The sequence below is a fragment of the Clinocottus analis genome, unplaced genomic scaffold, assembly GCF_023055335.1.
Source record: "Clinocottus analis isolate CAN_PGR_092001 unplaced genomic scaffold, fCliAna1.0.p SCAF_12, whole genome shotgun sequence".
NCBI classification, from domain to species: domain Eukaryota; kingdom Metazoa; phylum Chordata; class Actinopteri; order Perciformes; family Cottidae; genus Clinocottus; species Clinocottus analis.
Window position 1 is genome coordinate 12,108,069 of NW_027175843.1, and position 20,592 is coordinate 12,128,660.

Below are 20,592 nucleotides of genomic sequence, written 5' to 3' on the forward strand. Positions count from 1 at the left end.
CACCAATTGAGTGGCCCGTAATCCAATTTTGCCCATATTCTCTTCAAGCTGTAAAGAAGAACCAATTGATGACATGTGACTTACTTAAATGCAATGTGAACTGTTATGGCCCTGCCTGCATGGGAGTCCAGTCTGCATGTGTTTTCATGTTGGACCCTTAAAATTAAATAACATTAAGAAGCTCCAATTTAAAAAAATACAAAAACATAAAAGATCAATGCAGGAAGAGACAGAAAACCTACGAGGCATATGTGAAGCCTCCACCTATATAATAATAAAATGTCACAATAGTATTACGGTTATTCTACTTCAGATAAAGAGGAGAACAGGATGGAAAACATTCACACAAACTGGCCTTATGACAGTACACTGTCCTAAAACCTACCAACTTGGAAAAAGCAATTTGCTTCGCAATAAACTACAAACCAGAAACTGCTGTGAATTAATGAGAAGTCATAGGTGAAATCTGCAGTAAAATCTGAGGGGCCTGTATCATCAAAGAGAACACCAATTAAAACACTGTTTGGTTCTTTACAATATAATCATCTTCTTGTGCCTCCAGGTCCTAAATCTATTAACTGCAGTTAGACCTCCTCGCAATGTAACCTCTTTCAAAAAATGTTGACATCAAAGGTAACAGGCCACAGCAAACTAGCATCCCACTTCCAGCCTGGAAGACCATAAAAAAAGAAGTGCTTAAACGGGATTAAAAAAGGCCAATTCCAAACAGATTCCTTGCAGACTGGGTCTAGAAGAGGAAAGCAAGATGGATGAGGAAGAGAAAGGATCTAGGAGGAGCACATGATGGAGAGGACTAAATTAGCAAACTGTGTGCTTTGTGGTCTTGGCAATGGGGTGATCCCAAAGGAGAGCTAATGACTGTAGCGGTATCTTGCATAGGGGCCAAGTTTCCTTGACTGCTTTAAAGTAGCCACCAGTCCATAGCCACCATGTCATGGGCAACATATGCTGAGCTATCTTGCAATTATACCATTATCAAGGTCTTTCCTCCCACAGATTTTTTTTTTATATTTTGCTGAGCAGATTTTACAAGGACTTTGTACTTCTCGTCTTTCTGAAGGAAGGAAAATCTGTACAATCTGATGTGCCTGAACCAACGCAATGTTGTTGACTAATGAATGAAAATGTTATTCATCAGCAAAAAGCCAACCAAACAAGCAGGTAAAATGAATAACAGATGTCATATATAAACCTGTATTAACCAAAGTAAATAAATCCTTGACCATATTCCAATTTTGAAAATGGCAGAAAGATAGAACCATGTATAATAAACAAGAGTATAAAAGCGACAGACATTTACTTCCAAAACAACATTCTTTCCCGAACCCTTTGGGATCAAGCCTTGTAGAAGGTGCAGTGAATATTTGTGTCCAATATGATACTATCTCGTCTCAGTCACCAACAACTACACTGCAGTGTACCCAATTTGATTAACACGGCCTTCCCCAACAGGGCTTGTGTGTGACAAATCTTCTTTTAGATCCCAGGAGGGATCTGAATTTAGTAACAAATTCCCCTCTTCAAGGACAACAGACAAGTAAACACTGGGTGGCAATTTAATACTTTTTTAATCAAATACAATATATAATTCAGGTGTTTTAAGGAATATAATCAAGACAATATAATAAATAACTATTATTGCAGGTGATTTGTCAACAATTTTGCAAGAAATTGCAATGGGTCTGAAATATTTTTCACACCTGAAAATATACAAATATGCAGTAGAGATTTGTGCCCTGTGCTGAAACCACAGTGTGCCGAAGTGGCCATTGCTAACAGTTGTATCTCTGTGACCTCTCATCTGTCTTAAGAGCCCCAAACAACAGAGAAGGGTGGCCAGATTTTATTGTCCCAGCATGAGAAAGGGAGACAAAGCTGCTTTAGGTTGATGGATGGAGTCCAACTGGAAGAGTGAGGCTGGGATAAAGGAGCTGTATCCCGCCATAAAACTCTGCTGCTCACGGCCTTCACATGCTCACAGAAACGCCTGTGTTTAAGGGGATAGTGTGGGTTTGGATGTCTGGGTAACTGGGAAGCTATTAGAGTGATTCATACATGCGAGACAGATTGCAACAACTTGATATTAAACAATACAAGCCCACACTTCTCAATTGTCCCTTTGTACTGGGCTGAAGAGCAGTGGAGATGATGGGAGGTGATCTTTTCCACTTTAATCTCAGCATTGAGTGTTGAGTGAAATCATCACGTCAGCCAAATGCAGAAAGAGCACAAGTGTGAGATATGAATTTACTGTGTACAGTAACTGTTTGACGCCGACTACTTGTTAAAACCATTCCTGAGGCTGTAAATCAAGTTTCGGCTGGTAGATGCAGAACACATACAAATGGTCACATGCTATGTTAAGACAGATCAGTGAAGGGGGGCGTTGTATGAACAAGAGACTAGTCAACAATGCATTACTGAGTGTGACTCATGTTCAGTCATGTTGGGAAATACTACAGATTTACAGATTTCCAAAAGAAAAGAAAAACATCTGTTCAACTATGATACAATTGCAAAATTGTTTCTATTGTCAAAAATAAATAGAATAAATGTGGACTATATCATGCTCTGAGTCAACAGGTATAGCCAAAACAGTGGTTCTATGTATTTTGAGTGAATTAAAGGCACAGTGGGCTATGCTGGACTTCTGTGAGGCAACAAAGTTAATCTTCTGCACACCATCCCCACACAGACTATATAGGTTCTTACCAATACTGGGCTTGTTGTACCTATTTGCAGTGCAAAGCTACGTTTTAAAACAAAACATGCAACAACATTTCCATATACTGTCCCGCATCCCCAATCAAAGTAATTTGAGTTATGGTCACAGTGTTTACACTTGTGTCATCAACTAAGAACTGGAGGAATTTTCATTAAGCTGTATACCACCACTGCTATTTTGTCACCCTACCTGTAATGAAGTTCTCTGTTTACCTGGTAAAGTTTCCCTTTTCAGAAAGACTACGATGATTATGAAGTGTACTCTTCCACATACCTGAATCTTTCTTGCTCCCTTTGCCTCCATCTCTGCTCTTCTTCAGCACTGCCTTGAACATGGCAAGATTCCTGAAAGCCTCTCTGTAGGGTCCCTGGGAGAAAAGAAGAAGAAAAAAAATCTTTCACTTAAAGCCAGACCAGACAACAGAAATGTTTCTATTGTCACTCATCCAAAAAAGTACAAATCTATTCACACCTGTCAATAAGAAAACCATTCAAAACACCTAAATATGCAAGTATTTATGTTACTGAGAACTAAACAAACAAATACAAAATGTATCCTGGAATATCAAACAGCAATGGAAAAACAGTCTACATCCGCATTTCATACTGCTTAACTGGCACCCGCCAGGGAGTTTTCCCACAGCACTCCCACCCTGCAGGTCATCAGTGGAGGGGCGCATGGAAAGAATGCTCTAATGTTTAAACAGAAAAGGACAACTTCTCCTATCTTGTTATGCAGGAAAACACTCTGTCAAATGCCTTGAATTCCACATGTAATTGATGCTATGTGGATGAACTTGAATGTTTCAACCCTATTTCCATGGTTGTTCTCGAGCTTGTGGGCATTTTTAATCCTTAAAGTCAAACGGTAAATGACCTTCCAGCCTGGATGTGCTTGTTTCATTTTGGAATTATTTATAGTCTTATGGCATTTTACAAGGGAAAGAAAACACACTGAACTAAACCCAGCAGCAGTTAAAATGCTTAATTGTGTGGGATTTTTGGTTTTTAACCCTCTAAACACATTCTAGGTTGCTAACTTGCTGTATTAATAGCAGCAGATCAATCTCTCCAATGAAAATAATGGTTTCAACCAAATAAGGGTATGCCTACCGCAAACAAAACACACTGAATTTTCAACCCCAGAATCCAGGCTATAAAAAAATCTAGGTCCTCCTCTGCTGCTGACAGAGGTATTGATTCGCCCTTTTCCTCCTTGATGGTGCCAGATGAAATATGGTGAAGCAGAGCCTCCACTGAATTTGTTATTGGAAGTGGAGATGTAGAGACCAAATCCCTGATGAGCCTCTGCACCTCAAACCCAGCTTGACTGCTCAAAAAAAACTTTTTATGAGGTTAACTCCACAGTGCTTTAATCAATATTATGAAAGTAGTTTCAAAGCTGCACAACACACACAAAGCAAGGCCATCACACTCTCCAACCCTATTTTACCTCATATTTACCATCTACAACTGATCCACATGCTCATTTTCTTTGGCTCTATTCAGTTTTACAAATAATACAAAATCAATGCCCTTCAATCATTCCGTAGTGAAAACTGATTTAATTTCAAAGTTGCTAAACATTAATTCAATATTCCCACCCATAACATCCACCCTGAGAGGCTTCATAATGTAATTCTAGGTCTGGCAGATTCAATCCACCATCCTCTCCCTGGAGATGACTTAATAGTTCTGGTTTCTTCTGTGGAATAACAGGTTTCCCTCACGTCATCAGATCAGGGAGCTCAGTCAGGTCTGTGTAACCATGACTTTCTCTTCTTCTCTCTCAAGGCAAGTCGCTTCCAAGTAACACCTTGACTTGTAAGACTTGCATTAACAAGACCCTACTAAAGTGTCACCACAGTTGATTTAGAAGTAGTCTTTACTAAAGAAAGACATCTCTTACTGACTGATCCAACAAGGTAGAAACAGATCTGAAGACTGTGCGCATCTATATATGTATACAGGAGAGTGTAGTTCAGTGTAACATGGCTTAGTGTTGTACATTTGCGTGGTAAGTATAACTGCTCACTGCTGTGTGGGAGCTGGCTGCTCATCTCCACAGTAACAATAAACATCACTCAGGTTAACCCAAAGGAAATGAGAAACGCCCTCCTGAAACATCAAAAGCCAACATGACAAATTCCTTCCACCCCCCCACATCACAGTCACCGGACACACACAGTCAGGACCAACTGTGAGAATGAGACAACACCTCATCCGCCATTACCCACACTCATCACCTCGTATTCTGAGGTGTGCCTCCACTAGACATTTTAATCTAAGGTGAGGGGAATTAAGACCTTAACGTTACTCTGAAGAAAGCCAAGTTACACATTGGAATAATACTCATTTAAAAATGACATAGTGATCACAACATGTATTGTACTAAGAGTCTTTTGGTTCCCGGAGAAACAAGATAGACCTAGTGCTACATACTACAACGGTCTGAATACTTTTCCACACAAGACATTGACACATTCTTGCCAACTGAACAGACAACTATGACACTAGGTTGCAATAGCCACATATGGTCAGCAATCAATATGATGATATCATTGTACTGATTCCAATAATGTCTGGTAGAGGTGCAACAACAATATTTTATTTTTCTGAAGTAAACCAAGTTAGGGAAACTTTACAATTAGTAATATGTCACCGGCTCTTTAAACAAATTGAACAAATTTTTAAAAAGCACTCTGTAAATAAAAGGGGAGTTTAGATGTATTTTATTGGTTTTATAATGAAAAAGTAGCCATGTGCAGAAATATAGGAAATTAAAGAAGCTTTACATTGTGATGAATAGAGAATCTTTGTGAATTTAAATCATTGGTGAATCAAAATTGAATTGAATGTAGAGGCCAGTAAATATCCACATCTCTTTTACGGTAAGAAAATCTACATCGTTTAAATACACATGAGGACAATATGTGTGGATGTTGCCTCGGCCTTAGGCTGTTTTTTAAGTAGATGTGAAAAAAAGTGGATCCTACAATATCAATAGGCAACACATCCAACATCAAATTCAGCTTAAGCTGTGGGGGGGATAGCTGTGACCTTTGTAAGAAAGTGCCTTCACAGAGAAGTCATGGACTGCATGGTATGCAGAAAGACGAACATCCAGATTCCTCAAGCCCTCAAAGTCAGGTCCATCCCAGTGCTTTTAAGCTCTATTTGGATATCAGCCTCAAAGCATGGCCTCTTAAAACAGACCTCTCAATATTAAAACAAAGCTGTGAAAGTCACACAGTGCCTCACAGGTCTTTGTGGCCACACAGGCTGAAAGGATAAAATACACTCTTCATATTCACATCTGTTCTGTGCAAGACATACCAAACACAAGAAGAAGCCCTGGAGAAGCAGCACAGTATTATGACAAGAAACCAACAACCGAGCCATCAAAAGTCCTCAACAGGCTATAAAAATCCCAAAGCAACTGAAGGAAGACACAGCAGACCAGATCAGTGTATTTGGACAGCAACATGTAAGATTAAGGATGCTTCCCCACGGATGGCATTTTCAACCAGGGATAAGTAAGCTCTTCGAGCTTCACATGTGGACCCTCTGTTACCGTGGAACGGCTCAAGGCAACAATAAAAACGACTCCAGACTTTTGTACAATGAAGAGACAGTTTTCTTTCACAGAAGAGAAATTGGAAACCAGGGAGGTTGGGGGGTGCCTCAGGTTATCAACATGTATGTTTTTCAGGTCATTCCTAACTTGATGGAGTTCAAATCCATACAGGTTGTGAGGAAGAAAAGATCCTTACCTGAACAATGCTGATGTGACATGTGTTTAATGGGGTCATGTATCTATACCACAGTCATCTGAGAAGCTATATATAGAACGGAAAAAGGATTGTTTGGTCCCACTGCCTCTGGCAGGGAAGCATTACACATACATTGGTGGTTGGTGGGTTAAAACCTGCTTTGTCCTTTCGTGGCACCTTTAAGCTCTGATCAACTTCACCAGTCGTCCGGGATTGCAGAACAGCAGCTATTTTCTCCCCTGTGCGTTCATCTCTTGCCAGCTGAAACGCCCTTCCAGCTCTCTTGATCAACAGATTCTACATGAATGATCACTCTCAGATTTTCACACTGTTGTCATAGCAACACGGAAATTCTCATTATTGGCGGACCTTCAAGTTATATTATCAAACACTGCCTCAAAGTTGTCAGATATTTTTAAAATGTCTCTGTGAATGCTATAGTTATCTATTCTTTTGTTGTCCATTTACTGAGTGCAGGAAACAGGCCCCGGTCTGGACGGTGAGTTCAAGTGGTCCATAAACAATGTGAAGTTAGCTAACAAACCTTTGAAGAAGGAAGTGTGGGGAGTAGGTATGGAGGACAACACAACCTCAGTGTCGGCCATTGTAAGCAAAGGTTGTTATTCACACTCACATGAGTGAAAGGGAAATAACAAAGAACAGACATTTTTATGTAACTAGTCTGACCTTCAAGAGGGAAGCCAATATTTAACATGTTAACATAATATAATACTACACCCTGCTTGTATCATTTCACATGCCATTGGTTTGAACATACATGCATGCATACTTGCTAAACATTTCTGTAACATTTTACTTTACTTTGACTTCACCCAAAACAAATGTGAAGTAACTTCCACTTAAATATGAGGTAGAAAAAAATGTTCTAACAAGTATAATTGTACTAACACTTAGGACAAGGGAGGTAACTACCTCACTCTCTACCTAACCGCTTAAACAAAGAGGAAACCAGTTGAAAAACTCTAATGTGTAAACCAACCAGAGCTGATGCCATTTACATGAAAAGCCTGACTCTTCGGAATTAATACTGGTCTGTGTTTGACCTTCCCCACAACATCCAGCAATGCAAACTCCATCTAGAGCTAGTAGGGTCATCAAGAAGCAGTAACTTTGAGCAACAGCAACTATGGCAAGGAACCTAACCTGAAACCTGCAGTTGAAATACACAGAACCTAAAAAGGTTTGTAGGTTCATAAAAATTGTTTCTGCAATTGACAAGAGTTATTGGACGCTAAGAAAAGTGGTGGCTTGAATGGTCTCTTCTACACAAGCTTGCTGTAAGATTATATAGGAAAAGGATAACATCATCGGTCATCATCAGCTGAAAATAAAAAGCATCACAACTCGATTCTAAGCGTGACATCTAGTGGTATTTTCAAACACGACCATGTAGCTTGAGTTAGAAAATATAAACAATTTAAGGGAAGAATTCATCAAAACTAAATTATGAGAAAACAAACCGTTATTTACTTCAAAAGCCCTGTGATTGTTTGCCTTTGCCTGGTAGGAAATTATACCATACTATGATATCACAGACAAAGGTTGATTCAAAAAAAGTAGCTTGGGGCAAAGCCCGATAGTTTGTTATTGAGGACTAGCCACATGGCTCAGCATGAAATTAAAAAGGATAACAAGTCTGATCTGCTCATTAGATGGCCGTGGGAAAAAAAATGTCATTTTGGAAAGACTGATTTGCCCTCTGAGGCCACTTGTCCTTGATTGTTTCTAATATAACTGATGAAGAATAAAGCCATACACAGGCCTACATGCTGGCTCAGCAGTGATGGTGTATTTTTATACCAGCAGTGTTGCTCGAGAAGTGTCAAGGCATGTTTCAAAAGCAATCATTGCTCTGAATTCACCGTTTCACCCTAGGCCCTGGAAACTGACTAAACCTAAAACTAAAATGTTGGAATAAGACAGAACATTGCACAACCTAACCAGATTAAAATATAAATGGAGCCAGCTATATAGACTTACAAATATCCTACATTAATTTAGCTTGACAGATCAGAGTGCAAGATGGATTTATGAATGAGTTAAGAGTGCAGCGGGTCTTCCTTATAAGCTTTCACAAACCATTTTCTCCACTGTGAGCCTTGTCTTTTCCTATTGAACAATTACACACTTGTTACATCACACCAACAACCAACCCTCCTCTGAAATCATCTGCCAGCACTAACTGCACACCGAGTAACAACAATCATCTCATCAGAGCTACAGCCATTAACTCCTGTGAACACTGCAGATTAACTGTATCACTATCCTTGATTTGCCATAGCAATTAAGTGTTAATGAACATCTGGAGTAAGAAATAAACAAAAGCTCTACCATCAGCCAATTGCTTACACTCAATTCAACAACTGCCTCCAAGGAAGCCTGCTGTTTGATTAAGGGTAAAACATTAACAGTTGTGTTTAAAGTCTACAGGAAGTGCCTGTAACCACAGAGAGATTATCACATGCTAAAATGTGTAGGTCAGAGGGTTATGTATAATGAACTTACTTGAAAACACTTTATGTCTGTAAGCCAGGATTTCAGTCAGTATATTCAATAGGCCTTCAGACCAGGAAGCACTTTGCAGATAAGATACCCACTTTCAGTTTTGGAGTGCAGGTTTATTCTTCAACTGTCTCACTTCATCTATATTGACTGAACTACTTATAATATCGTTCAGTTTTAAAAAACTGTTTGTCATTTAACAGCGAAGGATTATCGGTTTGTATGCCATAACTGAATAGAGGAGGACACCGATCTTTGCACATTAGTATACATACTACATACGGATACTGTTGTCAAATGAAACAAGCTTTGATTCAGTCTTTTGTGTGCACCGACTTTTACAGACACAAGTAGCAAAGACAAATGAACACATCTGACCCAATGAGATTAGTTTCACCGTTTCATTGTTGTGATTGGAATATATCACACACACGGTTCCAATGTCTGCCCTTAAAGAGTCACAGACTGCGACTGGCTGACCCACTGTGAAATTGTAAAATGATTGTTCAAAGGGGGTAACTCGCAATGCAAAAGTATTGTTGCCTTAAAATAGTGAGGACAGATCATACACTCTCCTCCAGCACTCAGGTATAACTAATTATATAAGTCATGTTATTTAATGAGGGTCCGGTGCTTAGGGTGGATATCTAATCTGGGCCTTCCACACCTAAATGTAGTGTTCAATCATATCTTATTGAAACTGAAAGCACAATCAAAATTTCGATACACAGAGATTCAGCAAATCTGTGGTTTATTTTCTTCTTGCTGTGAAAGACAATGACCTTTACGGTAGCTGCTAGAGCTGCACTAGCTGTCAAAGCTACAATAATCATGACAGACTGGAAATAAAACTATGTTTTATATGTCAAGAAAATGGTTAAAAAAAAATCATTCTTTGAAAAGTACCTCGTCACAAATACAGAATTTCCCACTTTGCCATGCCCAAGGTGCTCTTTATCTCTACCTCTGTCTGTCTTTTTCAAAAAAGCTTGACAAAGATGTAAATCAGTGACAGCTGTTACTAAGAAGCACTTCCAAACACACCCACACACACCCACGTGGGCAAAGATACACACATGCAAGCATGAGCGCATTTATGCTTGTGCATAGACCTTAAAAAATGCATACACGCCTGCGTACATGGACTTTCAACTCTTGACATCAAGTTATAATATGATAAATTCCGCATTGGTATACAATTTAGCAGAATTAGTCATACTTGGACACATGCCAACACTATCACTGACACACAAAGGCAACTCAATATCTATGACTGTCATTCTGTAATATTTTATGAGATGACCTGAGAGGAAATGAAATGGTAAGGCGAGACATTTTGATACAAAACGTGCCATGAGCCTTTAGGAAACTTGAGCTAATTCAATTACACAATACCACTTTGCCAGTAGGCCTGTGATCCTTCACCCCAGCACTAAGAATACAAGTTGTTTTTTTTGCCTGGTAAATATTTAGGCATTTTAGAACTTAAGGGCTTATATATGATGTCAATGAGGCCAATAAAGAACAAGTAGAAAATAGAGTATTATCATACTTTCGCAGTGTTAGTCACGTTAGGTTTTTGTGGCTCTTCAGCTACCTCATTGCTGGAGATTGTCTCGCACGCACAGCGTGGCAATAAACGCAGACTGTTTCAGTTTCAGTAGCTGAGGGGGTAACAGCTACTTGCCTCCTCTGGTACTACACAGTTATTTTACGACATGCCCAAAAACCACCTCAATGAATTTGATATGTGAACATGTCTTGGTCATGATACATGGTTAAACAGTATGCTAACATTAGGGGTTCTGGACCAAACTAAACCCTGAAGATATGGCTTTCCTGTTCCCTATTGGAACCAAGTGCTTCTGCAATGAGTAGCCCTTTTCAAAAGTACAAACTCATCACGATCATCATCATGAACAACAACTCAGTATGTGCTGTATGTCGGGTCACTGGCTCCAATAACTTTCCCTCCTCAGCCATAACAATGCGACTCTGATGCCAGCATCTGTTACTGGCCAACTGGCTAGGGACCATGGGAACCAGGCTCTGTAGTTACTGGGAGGCTGGCTCTTGTGGCACTTTCAATAAGATGAGTGCTCTGTAGTGCAAACATCTCATAACCCTGCAGTTGGAAGACATTTGTGGTAGCTCTAGCCTTGGAATGGAGGCATGCAAATCCATTGCAATGGTTCTACAATGAGCGTAAAACTGCCTGAAATTATGTTGGAAAGTTAATACCGACTGTCTCCAGGTTAACTGGAGGTTAGCAGGATTATCAGCAGTAACGCCTGCTGCACCTGTTGAGCGTAAAATTGAAAATCAATGCTGTATGTAGAGTGGAGTTGCCCGTGAAGCTAGATTGATAGGAGTAACTCAGAAAATAGCTAATGTTATGGCAGGGAGAACACTAAGCCATTAAAAGGACTTTATATCTCTTGTTTAGAGAGAACGCTGAATCAATGACTTCATATGCTCTCAAAGATCAAAACTGCATCTTGACATTTACAAGCAATTCCTCTGAAAGGAAAAATATATCTTTTCAAAGCACCTGGCTGAATTAGAAGGAGATTCCTCCTTTGAAGAATACGCTGAAAACAGCAAAAGTCATATAGAGCCAGTGGTCAAACTTCAATGACTCAATCGATGTGGGCAGACAAGATTACAGTCCTGTAGCCTTAAACCTACTACTATATCTGGGTTGGGTCCTGGTTTGAAAACCACTGCATCCAATCACAAAATACAGACGAACATTGGCATCAAACAAGACCATACAGTTATAAGAAAAGTAATGAACGTTTTTGTTAAACATCTGCATCCCACTAATTCGCAATAGGTATTATCCATCTTCAAATATTCTTGAATTTCTGTTTGTTTTTAGAAAGGTTACCACAGTTACAGTGGTCAGCAAATCAAATCAATTCACCCATAAATTGATAAATCTGTGTTTGTTTTATCTGCAGAGGCCGGATGGCAATAAATGATTAATAGAGTAATAATTGCAGCCCCATGTCACAGGAAGTGTTATATGAATTAGCTATATACGACTCAACTATACTGAACTCATATATGTAGCTATTTGCTACGTTTCTATTTCATCAGTATCAACACTGGTCCTAATAATCGATTAATCGACTAATCTATTTAGCACAAAACTATTCAAACACCAAATAAAGTTGTTTCTCTTCTTTAAAACTACCAGGGAAGGGAAACCTCAAAGATCAACTTGTTAGATTAACTTTGTTTGAGTGAGTTAGAGTGTGACGTGTGTGTCCAGTTAGCGTCACGTCGCACCAAACCGAACGGACACGTTAACGCTACCTGCGCGTGCGACGTTTGATTCACGTTAACACTGAGACGGAGCTCGCTCGAGTAACGGGCACGTTTAACGTCAGTCACGTCGGCGACACGTGAAAAAAGTCCGCCACAAAGTCTACAAGAACCCGGAATATATGGAAAATAAAACACGGTGCTGTCATGCCCGATGGGTCTCAGTGGGCATGTCTCGACATTCCTCCCAAGGAAAAAAAAATGCCACCAAATCTGTCTCTAACTGGAACAACTCTCTCTGGCGTTACGTTTACTGAACCGGTGAACCGACACCTCCAAGCCAACTCTGACGACAACTTGATAATGTATTTTGTTTTGAGAGTCTTACCTGATAAATGTCATGGATATTAAAGTACCCCCACAAAAGTTTTCCCGGTCTTCCAGCGTATCTCCACACGAACTCAGTTCCCACTGGATCCACCAAGGTAGGCTACGGGACACTGGGCTCCTCCCTCCCGCATGAGGTCATCGGTGAGGGAGGCACATCAACAGAGGCCGGGGAACCTAGACGAACTGCCCCGTTTCTTCCTCCTCCTCTTTTCCTCTTCCTCCTCATGTCTCTGTGCATGCCTCATGGACACGACAGGATGCCAGATGCAAGATACGTGTATTAGGATAACTGTAAACTGCAGGCTTGCAATTTAAAGGGTGGTAATCAGGGGCATAGTGTAGGGATATAGCCAGGAACACCGGAGTCCTCAAAAAATAGTCCCCAAAATAGTCTTGTCTTTTGGATTTCTCATTGTTATCTGTTCAAATTGCTGCTCTTTGTGATGATTGAAATAAAGCTTTTCCCTGCTCATTATCTTAACACAAATAAAAAAATACCAGATTACATAGTTGTTTTTTTAGGAAACGTCCAAGAAAATTATTCAGAAATCATGATTCATAAAATAAAAATGTGTGATACGTAAGTGAAAATGAATCTTAAAATGCAGTTTCATTCTCAAGAGAATGACTGAATCCTTCATTTAATTTGTTAGTTAAATTTAAACATATTAAGCCTTTTTGAATGGAACCATCTTAAAATCACTGACGTGTTGGCTTTACATTTACAGGTTACCATTAGGATCCATTTTCTGTTTACCATCATATTAAACAGGTCCGATCCTCACTTTTGAAGAGCTACATTAACACTGATGTTGAAAACTACCTGAGTGCAGAGGTAAAGCAACATGAAAGCCTATGTTTAGTTCACTTCATACTTGTGAGAAAATTGTGTAACATGTAATCTGCCTATAGGTGAGAATGGTCTCTGCAGGCATAACGTGTGGTATTTCCCCAATGCATCTAGTGTTGGGTATGAGGGCTTTAAAAATATATTTATTTTACTGTACATGTGAAAAATATGTTTTATTGAAGAAGTGCATTTGTGCACCAGTAGGCTTTATGTCAGAGGGGAGATTATTATTTTACTTTAAAATTTATGAACGAGAATTTTGATAATTGGTATATTTGTTTCAGTCACTTATCAAGCAAATTTGGCAAACATTTCTGATTCCAGCTACTGAAAAGCAGGATTTGCTGTCTTCTTTCTTTCCTTTAAGAAATATAAAGACATCCTCTTGACCTTTTTGACCTTGACCTTGACATTTTTTTTTTCATTTTCAAATCAAAATATTGTATGCACTATGTCGTTACTTTTACTCCATATATTAATCATTTTTTTTATCAGTAGTTGTTACAATTTTACACACAAGATTTAAAGAAGCTCATAAACCTGATGCATTGCTACGCTGCACCACCTGAACGGGTACAACATTAAAATGCTGCTTTGCATCAAAGATTTATTACAGTCTTTACGACAAGCACTTTTGCTATTAATACATTTTATTGCTAATACTTATGTATGTAGTATAACTTCATCCTTGTTGTTGCACATTAAGTGAGGATGGGTTGAAACATGACTGGAAGCTTTTATGTAAATGTGGCTTAATTGGCTTAGGTTTGTGACAGTGGCTGCAGAATGTCTCTCAGTAGCTTTGTGTGTGCTTCTGAATCGTTTATTGGGGGCGTTATATCGGCATATCATTTTCATTCAAATGAAATTTCTATTTAGAGACATGCAAGTATATACACACAGTATAAAATGAACAAGTACAAATAAATGCTTACTCTGTGGAATACAATTAACTGCAAAGGCTTTCTTACTCCCCCTGTGTCCATTAAGTGACGCTCACAGTACACCTTAGTCTATGGTGACCTCATGAGGTGACAATATGTTATGCAGTTGGTCTTATGTGCACAAATGTGTTGCACCAAAGACGTGGAATGCCATACAATCATAATTGTGTCCTTTGTCAATTGTAATTCTGCAAAATGAGGCTTATGCCTTATATTGCAGAATTACAATTGTCAAAAGACACAATTATGACTTCCATACTTTACTAAAAAAGACACAATTATGACCTTAATACTTTCCTAAAAGTGTACTGTGGTGATAGGAACATATTATGTGAGTGCAAACCACATCTTCACAGTCATCCCACCCCTCTGTGTGAGGCGGTGTTATGCATTGGGTGGACAGTGTTTTCTCAGCAGTGTGGTGGGCGTCACAGGGTCAGCGAGGCTCTTCACATGGCAAGGAATGGGCAGACACTGGCAGTGAAATGCTGCATGTCTGCAAGTCAGAAGACCACCAACTGCTCTCCTCCTCAAACAGAGCTGAAGAGGTCTCGGAACTTTACACACACAGATGGCACCAAAGGCATGTGTGAACAGCATGAGCATCACAGGGAATTTAAGGTTGGCATGTCGTGTTTGCAAGGCTATCGTTGAGTACTTTGTTGGCGAACAAACGAACAGATATTGTTTGTGGGCTTTCTCGTGCAAACAAAAAGGTCGCGAGTGAACAAATGGACAACATGACACACAAGAACAGGGGCAAACACACTTGCATGCTGACACTCAACCTGTTTGGGGATAAGGATCGGAGAAGCTATTGTATTTCCACACTTGCAGGGTTTTTATTGAAACATAACTTGAACGCAAAGACACAGTTTGGAGTGTCAGAGTGTGCGTAAGTACAGTATAGCATTGCTAAAAGAAAGTGTTCAGGCCCCACGGTCAGGTAGCTTATACTTCCTGTCAATTAAAAAGTTCCACTCTGGACAATATGGATATGCACACTTTATTTCTGAAAATAAAGTGTGAGAGAGCATACAAAAAAAATACAAGTTTCACAAAAGATTTAGTTTTTCAGATGTTTAAAGAAAGTAGGCATCACAACCCTAAAGCTATATATATATATATATATATATATATATATATATATATATATATATATATATATATATATATATATATATATATATATATATATATATATATATATCAGGATGGTTTAATAAAACTTGGAGTGGAGCAGAAAATTATGTAAAATGTAATCTGCCTATAGGTGAGAATGGTCTCTGCAGACCCACCGTGTGGTATTTCCCCAATGCATCTAGTGTTGGTTAAGAGAGCTTTTAAAAATATATTGGCCTTTACTCTACATGTGAGAAATAGGTTATATTGAAGGCTAAATTCTACTCGGGCTCCAGGTGTCGTGTAAATTGGACCGTTGCCAAATTGTCATGATTTACTGGGACACATTGCCATGACAAGTCAAAATATCTGTGAAAAAAAAACTAATAAAAACATTGCAGTTTGTAGAAAATAGTTCAGTATTTGTATCTTACATATTGTCCGTTTCCTCTGATTCTTTATATTCCAGTCGCAGAAGTGACTTAGTTTATTTAGTCCAAGTATATCGCGTGTGATATTATTTTGTCTACAATCCCACATAGGAAGGATAGTTTCAACATCATGACAAATTGAAAATCATGAATTAATTCCTGCTGACTGGAGAAAAAAGACTCAGCCTCACGGTTTGAAAAACAAGCTTTACAGCATTTTATCTTGTGATGTGTAGTTGTTGGCTTCTTTCAGCACCATCAGTAATGACGGAAACAAGTGGGTGAAACCTGTAATACAAGTGGGCTGAGCAATGTATGATAAAAAATTGACCATCCAACTCCTCTTGATCCCTTTGCCTGCTTAATTTACAAGTATTGTGCTTTGGTACAACTGTAACAGAAATATGAGGAGACAACTTTACTTATAAAGCTAACCCAAAACCAGCATGTATTTTGTTTCGTTTCACTTAATTGCTGGCCCAATTGCTGGCTTATTGCATCTTCTAGATGCAATATTTTGTTGAGTGTCATTTGCCCTAAAGCAAACCTGAGCAGTTTCTGTAGCTCTTGTTGACTGACACAACCGAGCCAGCCTTTCAGTGAAGTTCCCAAAGAGTTATTCTCGTCAGACCATTAACGGTGAATTAGCGTCTACCACCACGATAGTCAGGAGTAAGTCATTGGAGCCATTTGTTGCAAAGCACAGGAGAATGTATAAAAGTGAATACACGATTTAAAAAGGAAGGCTTAAAGTTTGATTTTTGAAGTTCAAAGATCCGGATTTGTTATAAATGGCGATCTGGTTCCATCTAGTGGTCATTGTAGCTTACTGCAAAATACACATTGAGGAAAAAGGAGATCTGCAATATAGTAAGGCCATGCAATTTATTCAATTTTTAAAAAAAATATCAAATCTAATAAGAGCCAAGTAATACATTGTGAAGATTTTACTGGAAAAAAAGCAATTTCAAAAAACCTCACTTAACCGTCAACCCTCACTTTAAACATACTCAAACGCCATCTGGTTTTCATCAGCTTTGAAATATAACTACTGCATTTGTCTTAGAACACTAGAAAAGACTCATTCAATGCTGGTTTTAAGTATTCTCACATACAAGCACAGTCTAGAAAGTAAACAGAGCTCACCGAAAGCTCTCCTGCCATAAACACCAACACTTTAACGACAACCCGTCAGTCCTCGCGTGTCTTACACTTCATGTTTGTCTTTCACAGTTGACTCAACATGGCTCCCTCTGGGATATTCTTAAACACATGTTGTTCAAAACTTCCTCGGCTGCTGGATGGAAAAGGTCCGGGGGGTGCGGAGCTTCCCCATATCAGGGCGAATCTTGCTGTGCCTCACGCTCACCGGAGTCTCTGGAAAGTCATGGCTCAGCTGCAAACAGGAAGCAGGTTATCACACACTGGCATGAGAGGGAATGTGACTAATGCAATTTGCAAATTGTAAAAAAAAAAAAAAAAAAACATGGTTTCCTAACCTTGTCAATAGCTCCTGCAAGAAGAATACTAACTTGTTGCATTCTGTTGGAGGTGGTGAGGGACCTGCTGCGAGATCACATGCAGCGCATAGTTTATTTTAAACTTAAAACACATTTCAGTTGTCCACTAGATAAAAACACTCCTCACCATGTTTACATTTTATTTAGAGCCGATATTTATTTTCATGCCCTTTCAATTTTACACTGCGTTATATTTTAAAGATGAAGACCAACCTTTGTTTATCAGCCCTCTTGGTCTCCTTCTCTGGAGTCCCGTGGGTGCCACTCTCGTCACAGCTTTTCTTGGCGACCCGTTTACCTCCGGCCTTCACTATTGACCCGGAGAAGAAAATGGGTTAAATGTGAATAATCTGGGCTGCAGCCCCTGTATTTGGCGGATTTTAAAGAGGATTGGATGCAGCCCTCCGCCCCTCCCCTCCCCTTCTGTAAACATGAAAAAACTACATCCTCTACAACACAATATTTAGACCAGAAATTAAAATGCTTTGCAGATGGACAAAGTGTGACAATAACTGGAGTCCAATTTGAGCAAGTGGCCTAAATCTTAAACAGTATTTCCAACCTGTGGTTCACGCAACAATCTGACTAGTCAAAAGAGGATTAGTTGTTTTAGGAGACTTTTTTTTCCAGATTCGTTGCACTTTTTCTTTAACATCTTTAAACGTAATTACTGAAATTATGAACAAGAAAAAAAATCCCTCTTTGATTTAACCAATTGGAAGTCGCGCCCTCACTAAAGCCAGGCTGGGATTAGGAGGGGGCGGGGACAACAACAACAACAACAAGAAAACATTACTTAATTTCAACAAAAAATAACTGATGCAACATATAATCGACGAAACGTAAGTTAGTTGAAACGGTTCCCCATAAATAGTGCAACGCTCACTTAAAATGAAAAAAGGCATGGGCAGCACGTTTATATACAAAAGGGGGGCGGTCTACAAAAACAATACAAAAATAAAATAAAAAAAATAATTTCTCCGATCGTCAAATTGCTTTTAATAACAGTCGGTTTGCACTGCAGGGGTTTTGCATGCATTTCCTCGAGCCTGCATAAAGATTCAGCCGATGAGAACACCGTGTTACTTTCAGCGCAGGCCTGCTTACAAAAGAAAGAGCGTGAGCACAAAAGTAGCTCGATGGATGCAATCAGCATTATCACAGAAATCAGCGAATTACACGATGGGATTGCAGCAACCAGTGCATCCCGATAGGATTAAAACAAACAGACTACTTGATTTCACGCGTTGATCTCCACGGCTCTCTCTGTGCAAAACAACAACGTGTCTGGCTTCAATATATCAAAAAAAATAATTAAAAAAAAACACAACGCCACAACACAAAGTCACGCGAACCACACCTTACCTGCCGGAGGATGACCAGCTTTCAGCAGAGGAGTATTCCTCGCACCAGATTTGGAGATTTGCTGCACCATTTTTTTTTTCAAACTTTCCGAAGTAAACGCAAAGAAAGCACCACACTAAACTCTTCAAACGCCCACTTGGTTGTTTTTATGCTCAAACCGAGATGACGTCCTGTTTGGCGACCGGAAGTGCGCAGCCACAGAGAGACGCCTCTTTGGAGGTTTCACTGCGCTCTGACTTAGAAAACGAAACAACAGCAACGCTACACTGTGCCATTGTGATTGCGTTCTTACAGTTAATGTCCCAGCAATACCAATGAATTTATGTTTTATTAAAGTTGCTCTTTTTATGAATATTTTATTTGAAAGACTGTCTTATTTTGAAAATCTCGGCAAAACCGTTTACTGTCAAACAAATAAGTAACGCAATCCACAAGTGCTCTGAGGCTGCCTGACAGAAACCTGTAATGAATGAGGTAGTTCATTAAGGTATGTATAAACAAAGAAACAGTGCATGAAAAAGTATCGTTGTACATTCTTAAAATGCACATTTATTTCCTTCCACTGGAAGTGTACATTAATATCAGGAAATACCAACACTGTGCATGTTTACAACTGTGGATATTCACTGGTGTTTCCATTCACGCTGGCTGAATACGATCCAGCCTCAGGGTGAGGCTGCTTATACGTTTGATCTTCTTTAACCCTTGTGTGGTGTTCATATTTTTCTTATTCAAGTCTTCGTGGGTCTGGTGTACCTGCTGCATTTTGGGGGTTTTAATTCAACACAATCAAACAGTGTAATGTTTAAATATTCAACCGATGTTTGCTTTATCCCAATTACAAGCCATATGAACAGTATTTATGGCTAATAATTGCCATTTAACTTTGTTGGATCACATGTATGAATTACTGTAATATTTAAAAAATATATAAATTATAATTAAGATATGAGTGAAGCTCCTGACCACATCCTCCATGTATAGTGTACTCATAGGTATCATATTCCTTTCTTTGGCACATAGCATACACAAACTTGGAAGAGTTGACAAGCCTGTTTTTTGTAGTCAGTTGGGGTGGGAGCTCAGATACGATTTTCCCGTATTGTTCCCACCACGGTAAGCTTCCTCTTTAGGAGCTTCTGTCCCAGCTTATGTGAGGTAAAAAGATTGTTGCATGTGATGTTGTGTCCACTGAGTCATGTTCATAGAACTTTGAGATCAGAGCGTAGAACCCTGAGGTCAGATCATTTCTTCACTTGCTCGCTGCTGGATCAGAGAATTCTTAAATTGCCAATGAGTCTGAGTTTGAAAAAAAGAATGAATTGTATTATTTTTCTTTTGATAAAAAAATAAATTAAAACGGGCCTCACAGACCTGAACACCACACAAGCGGAAAGACCTCTCCTTACAGTAAGTAGGTTTATTTGTCTTAAAGTCAGAGTCACTGCTCTGTCCAAACAAACAGATTTTGGTCTGGGAGATATCCTTTGTATTGTGTGTCTTATTTGCGCATGATTTAGTCTGTATGATATGTTTGTGTGCAAATAAGCCTGCTGACTGTTTATCAAATGACTAACAGACTTGTTCTCAACGGACACAATACGGGCTTTAAGGATGTTATCTGATCTTAAAGCTGTGTCTTGTCAAAAATCCCTCGGG

General features: G+C 39.2%; 2 protein-coding genes across 11 annotated transcripts in view; both read right to left on the bottom strand.

Moving 5' to 3' along the window:
- The window catches only part of tanc1b (tetratricopeptide repeat, ankyrin repeat and coiled-coil containing 1b), a 92,600-nt gene extending 79,780 nt beyond the window's left edge, over window positions 1–12,820 (bottom strand). For all 9 annotated transcript variants that reach the window (XR_011077300.1, XM_068572174.1, XM_068572170.1 and 6 more), the window contains exons 1-2: window positions 12,700–12,820; window positions 3,020–3,113 (exon numbers count right to left, since the gene is read on the bottom strand). Coding sequence is in view for 8 of the 9 variants with exons in the window: in XM_068572174.1 (XP_068428275.1) it covers window positions 3,020–3,080 (61 nt within the window). In the remaining variant the exon portion in view is untranslated. The remainder of the gene's footprint in view (window positions 1–3,019; window positions 3,114–12,699) is intronic.
- A 3,881-nt stretch (window positions 12,821–16,701) lies between these two features.
- dap1b (death associated protein 1b) lies at window positions 16,702–19,100 on the bottom strand. Of its 2 annotated transcripts, none has more exons than XM_068572578.1 (4): window positions 18,934–19,100; window positions 17,782–17,878; window positions 17,548–17,611; window positions 16,702–17,444 (listed from the first exon to the last, which is right to left on the bottom strand). In XM_068572578.1, the coding sequence occupies exons 1-4, from the start codon at window positions 19,001–19,003 to the stop codon at window positions 17,328–17,330; spliced, it is 348 nt and encodes a 115-aa protein (XP_068428679.1). In that variant the 5' UTR covers window positions 19,004–19,100; the 3' UTR covers window positions 16,702–17,327. The 2 variants fall into 2 exon arrangements, with proteins under 2 accessions (XP_068428679.1, XP_068428678.1); XM_068572577.1 differs by having other exon boundaries at window positions 16,704–17,444; window positions 17,548–17,614.
- Window positions 19,101–20,592: the final 1,492 nt, after the last annotated feature.

Excerpts from the sequence above, each read along its gene's own strand:
- dap1b (XM_068572577.1), bottom strand. The coding sequence starts at position 19,003 with ATGGTGCAGCAAATCTCCAAATCTGGTGCGAGGAATACTCCTCTGCTG. Across the intron at positions 17,879-18,933 it reads AGCTGGTCATCCTCCGGCAG|TGAAGGCCGGAGGTAAACGG; the intron begins GTAAGGTGTGGT and ends CCGGGTCAATAG. Across the intron at positions 17,615-17,781 it reads AAGAGGGCTGATAAACAAAG|CAGGTCCCTCACCACCTCCA; the intron begins GTTGGTCTTCAT and ends GTGATCTCGCAG.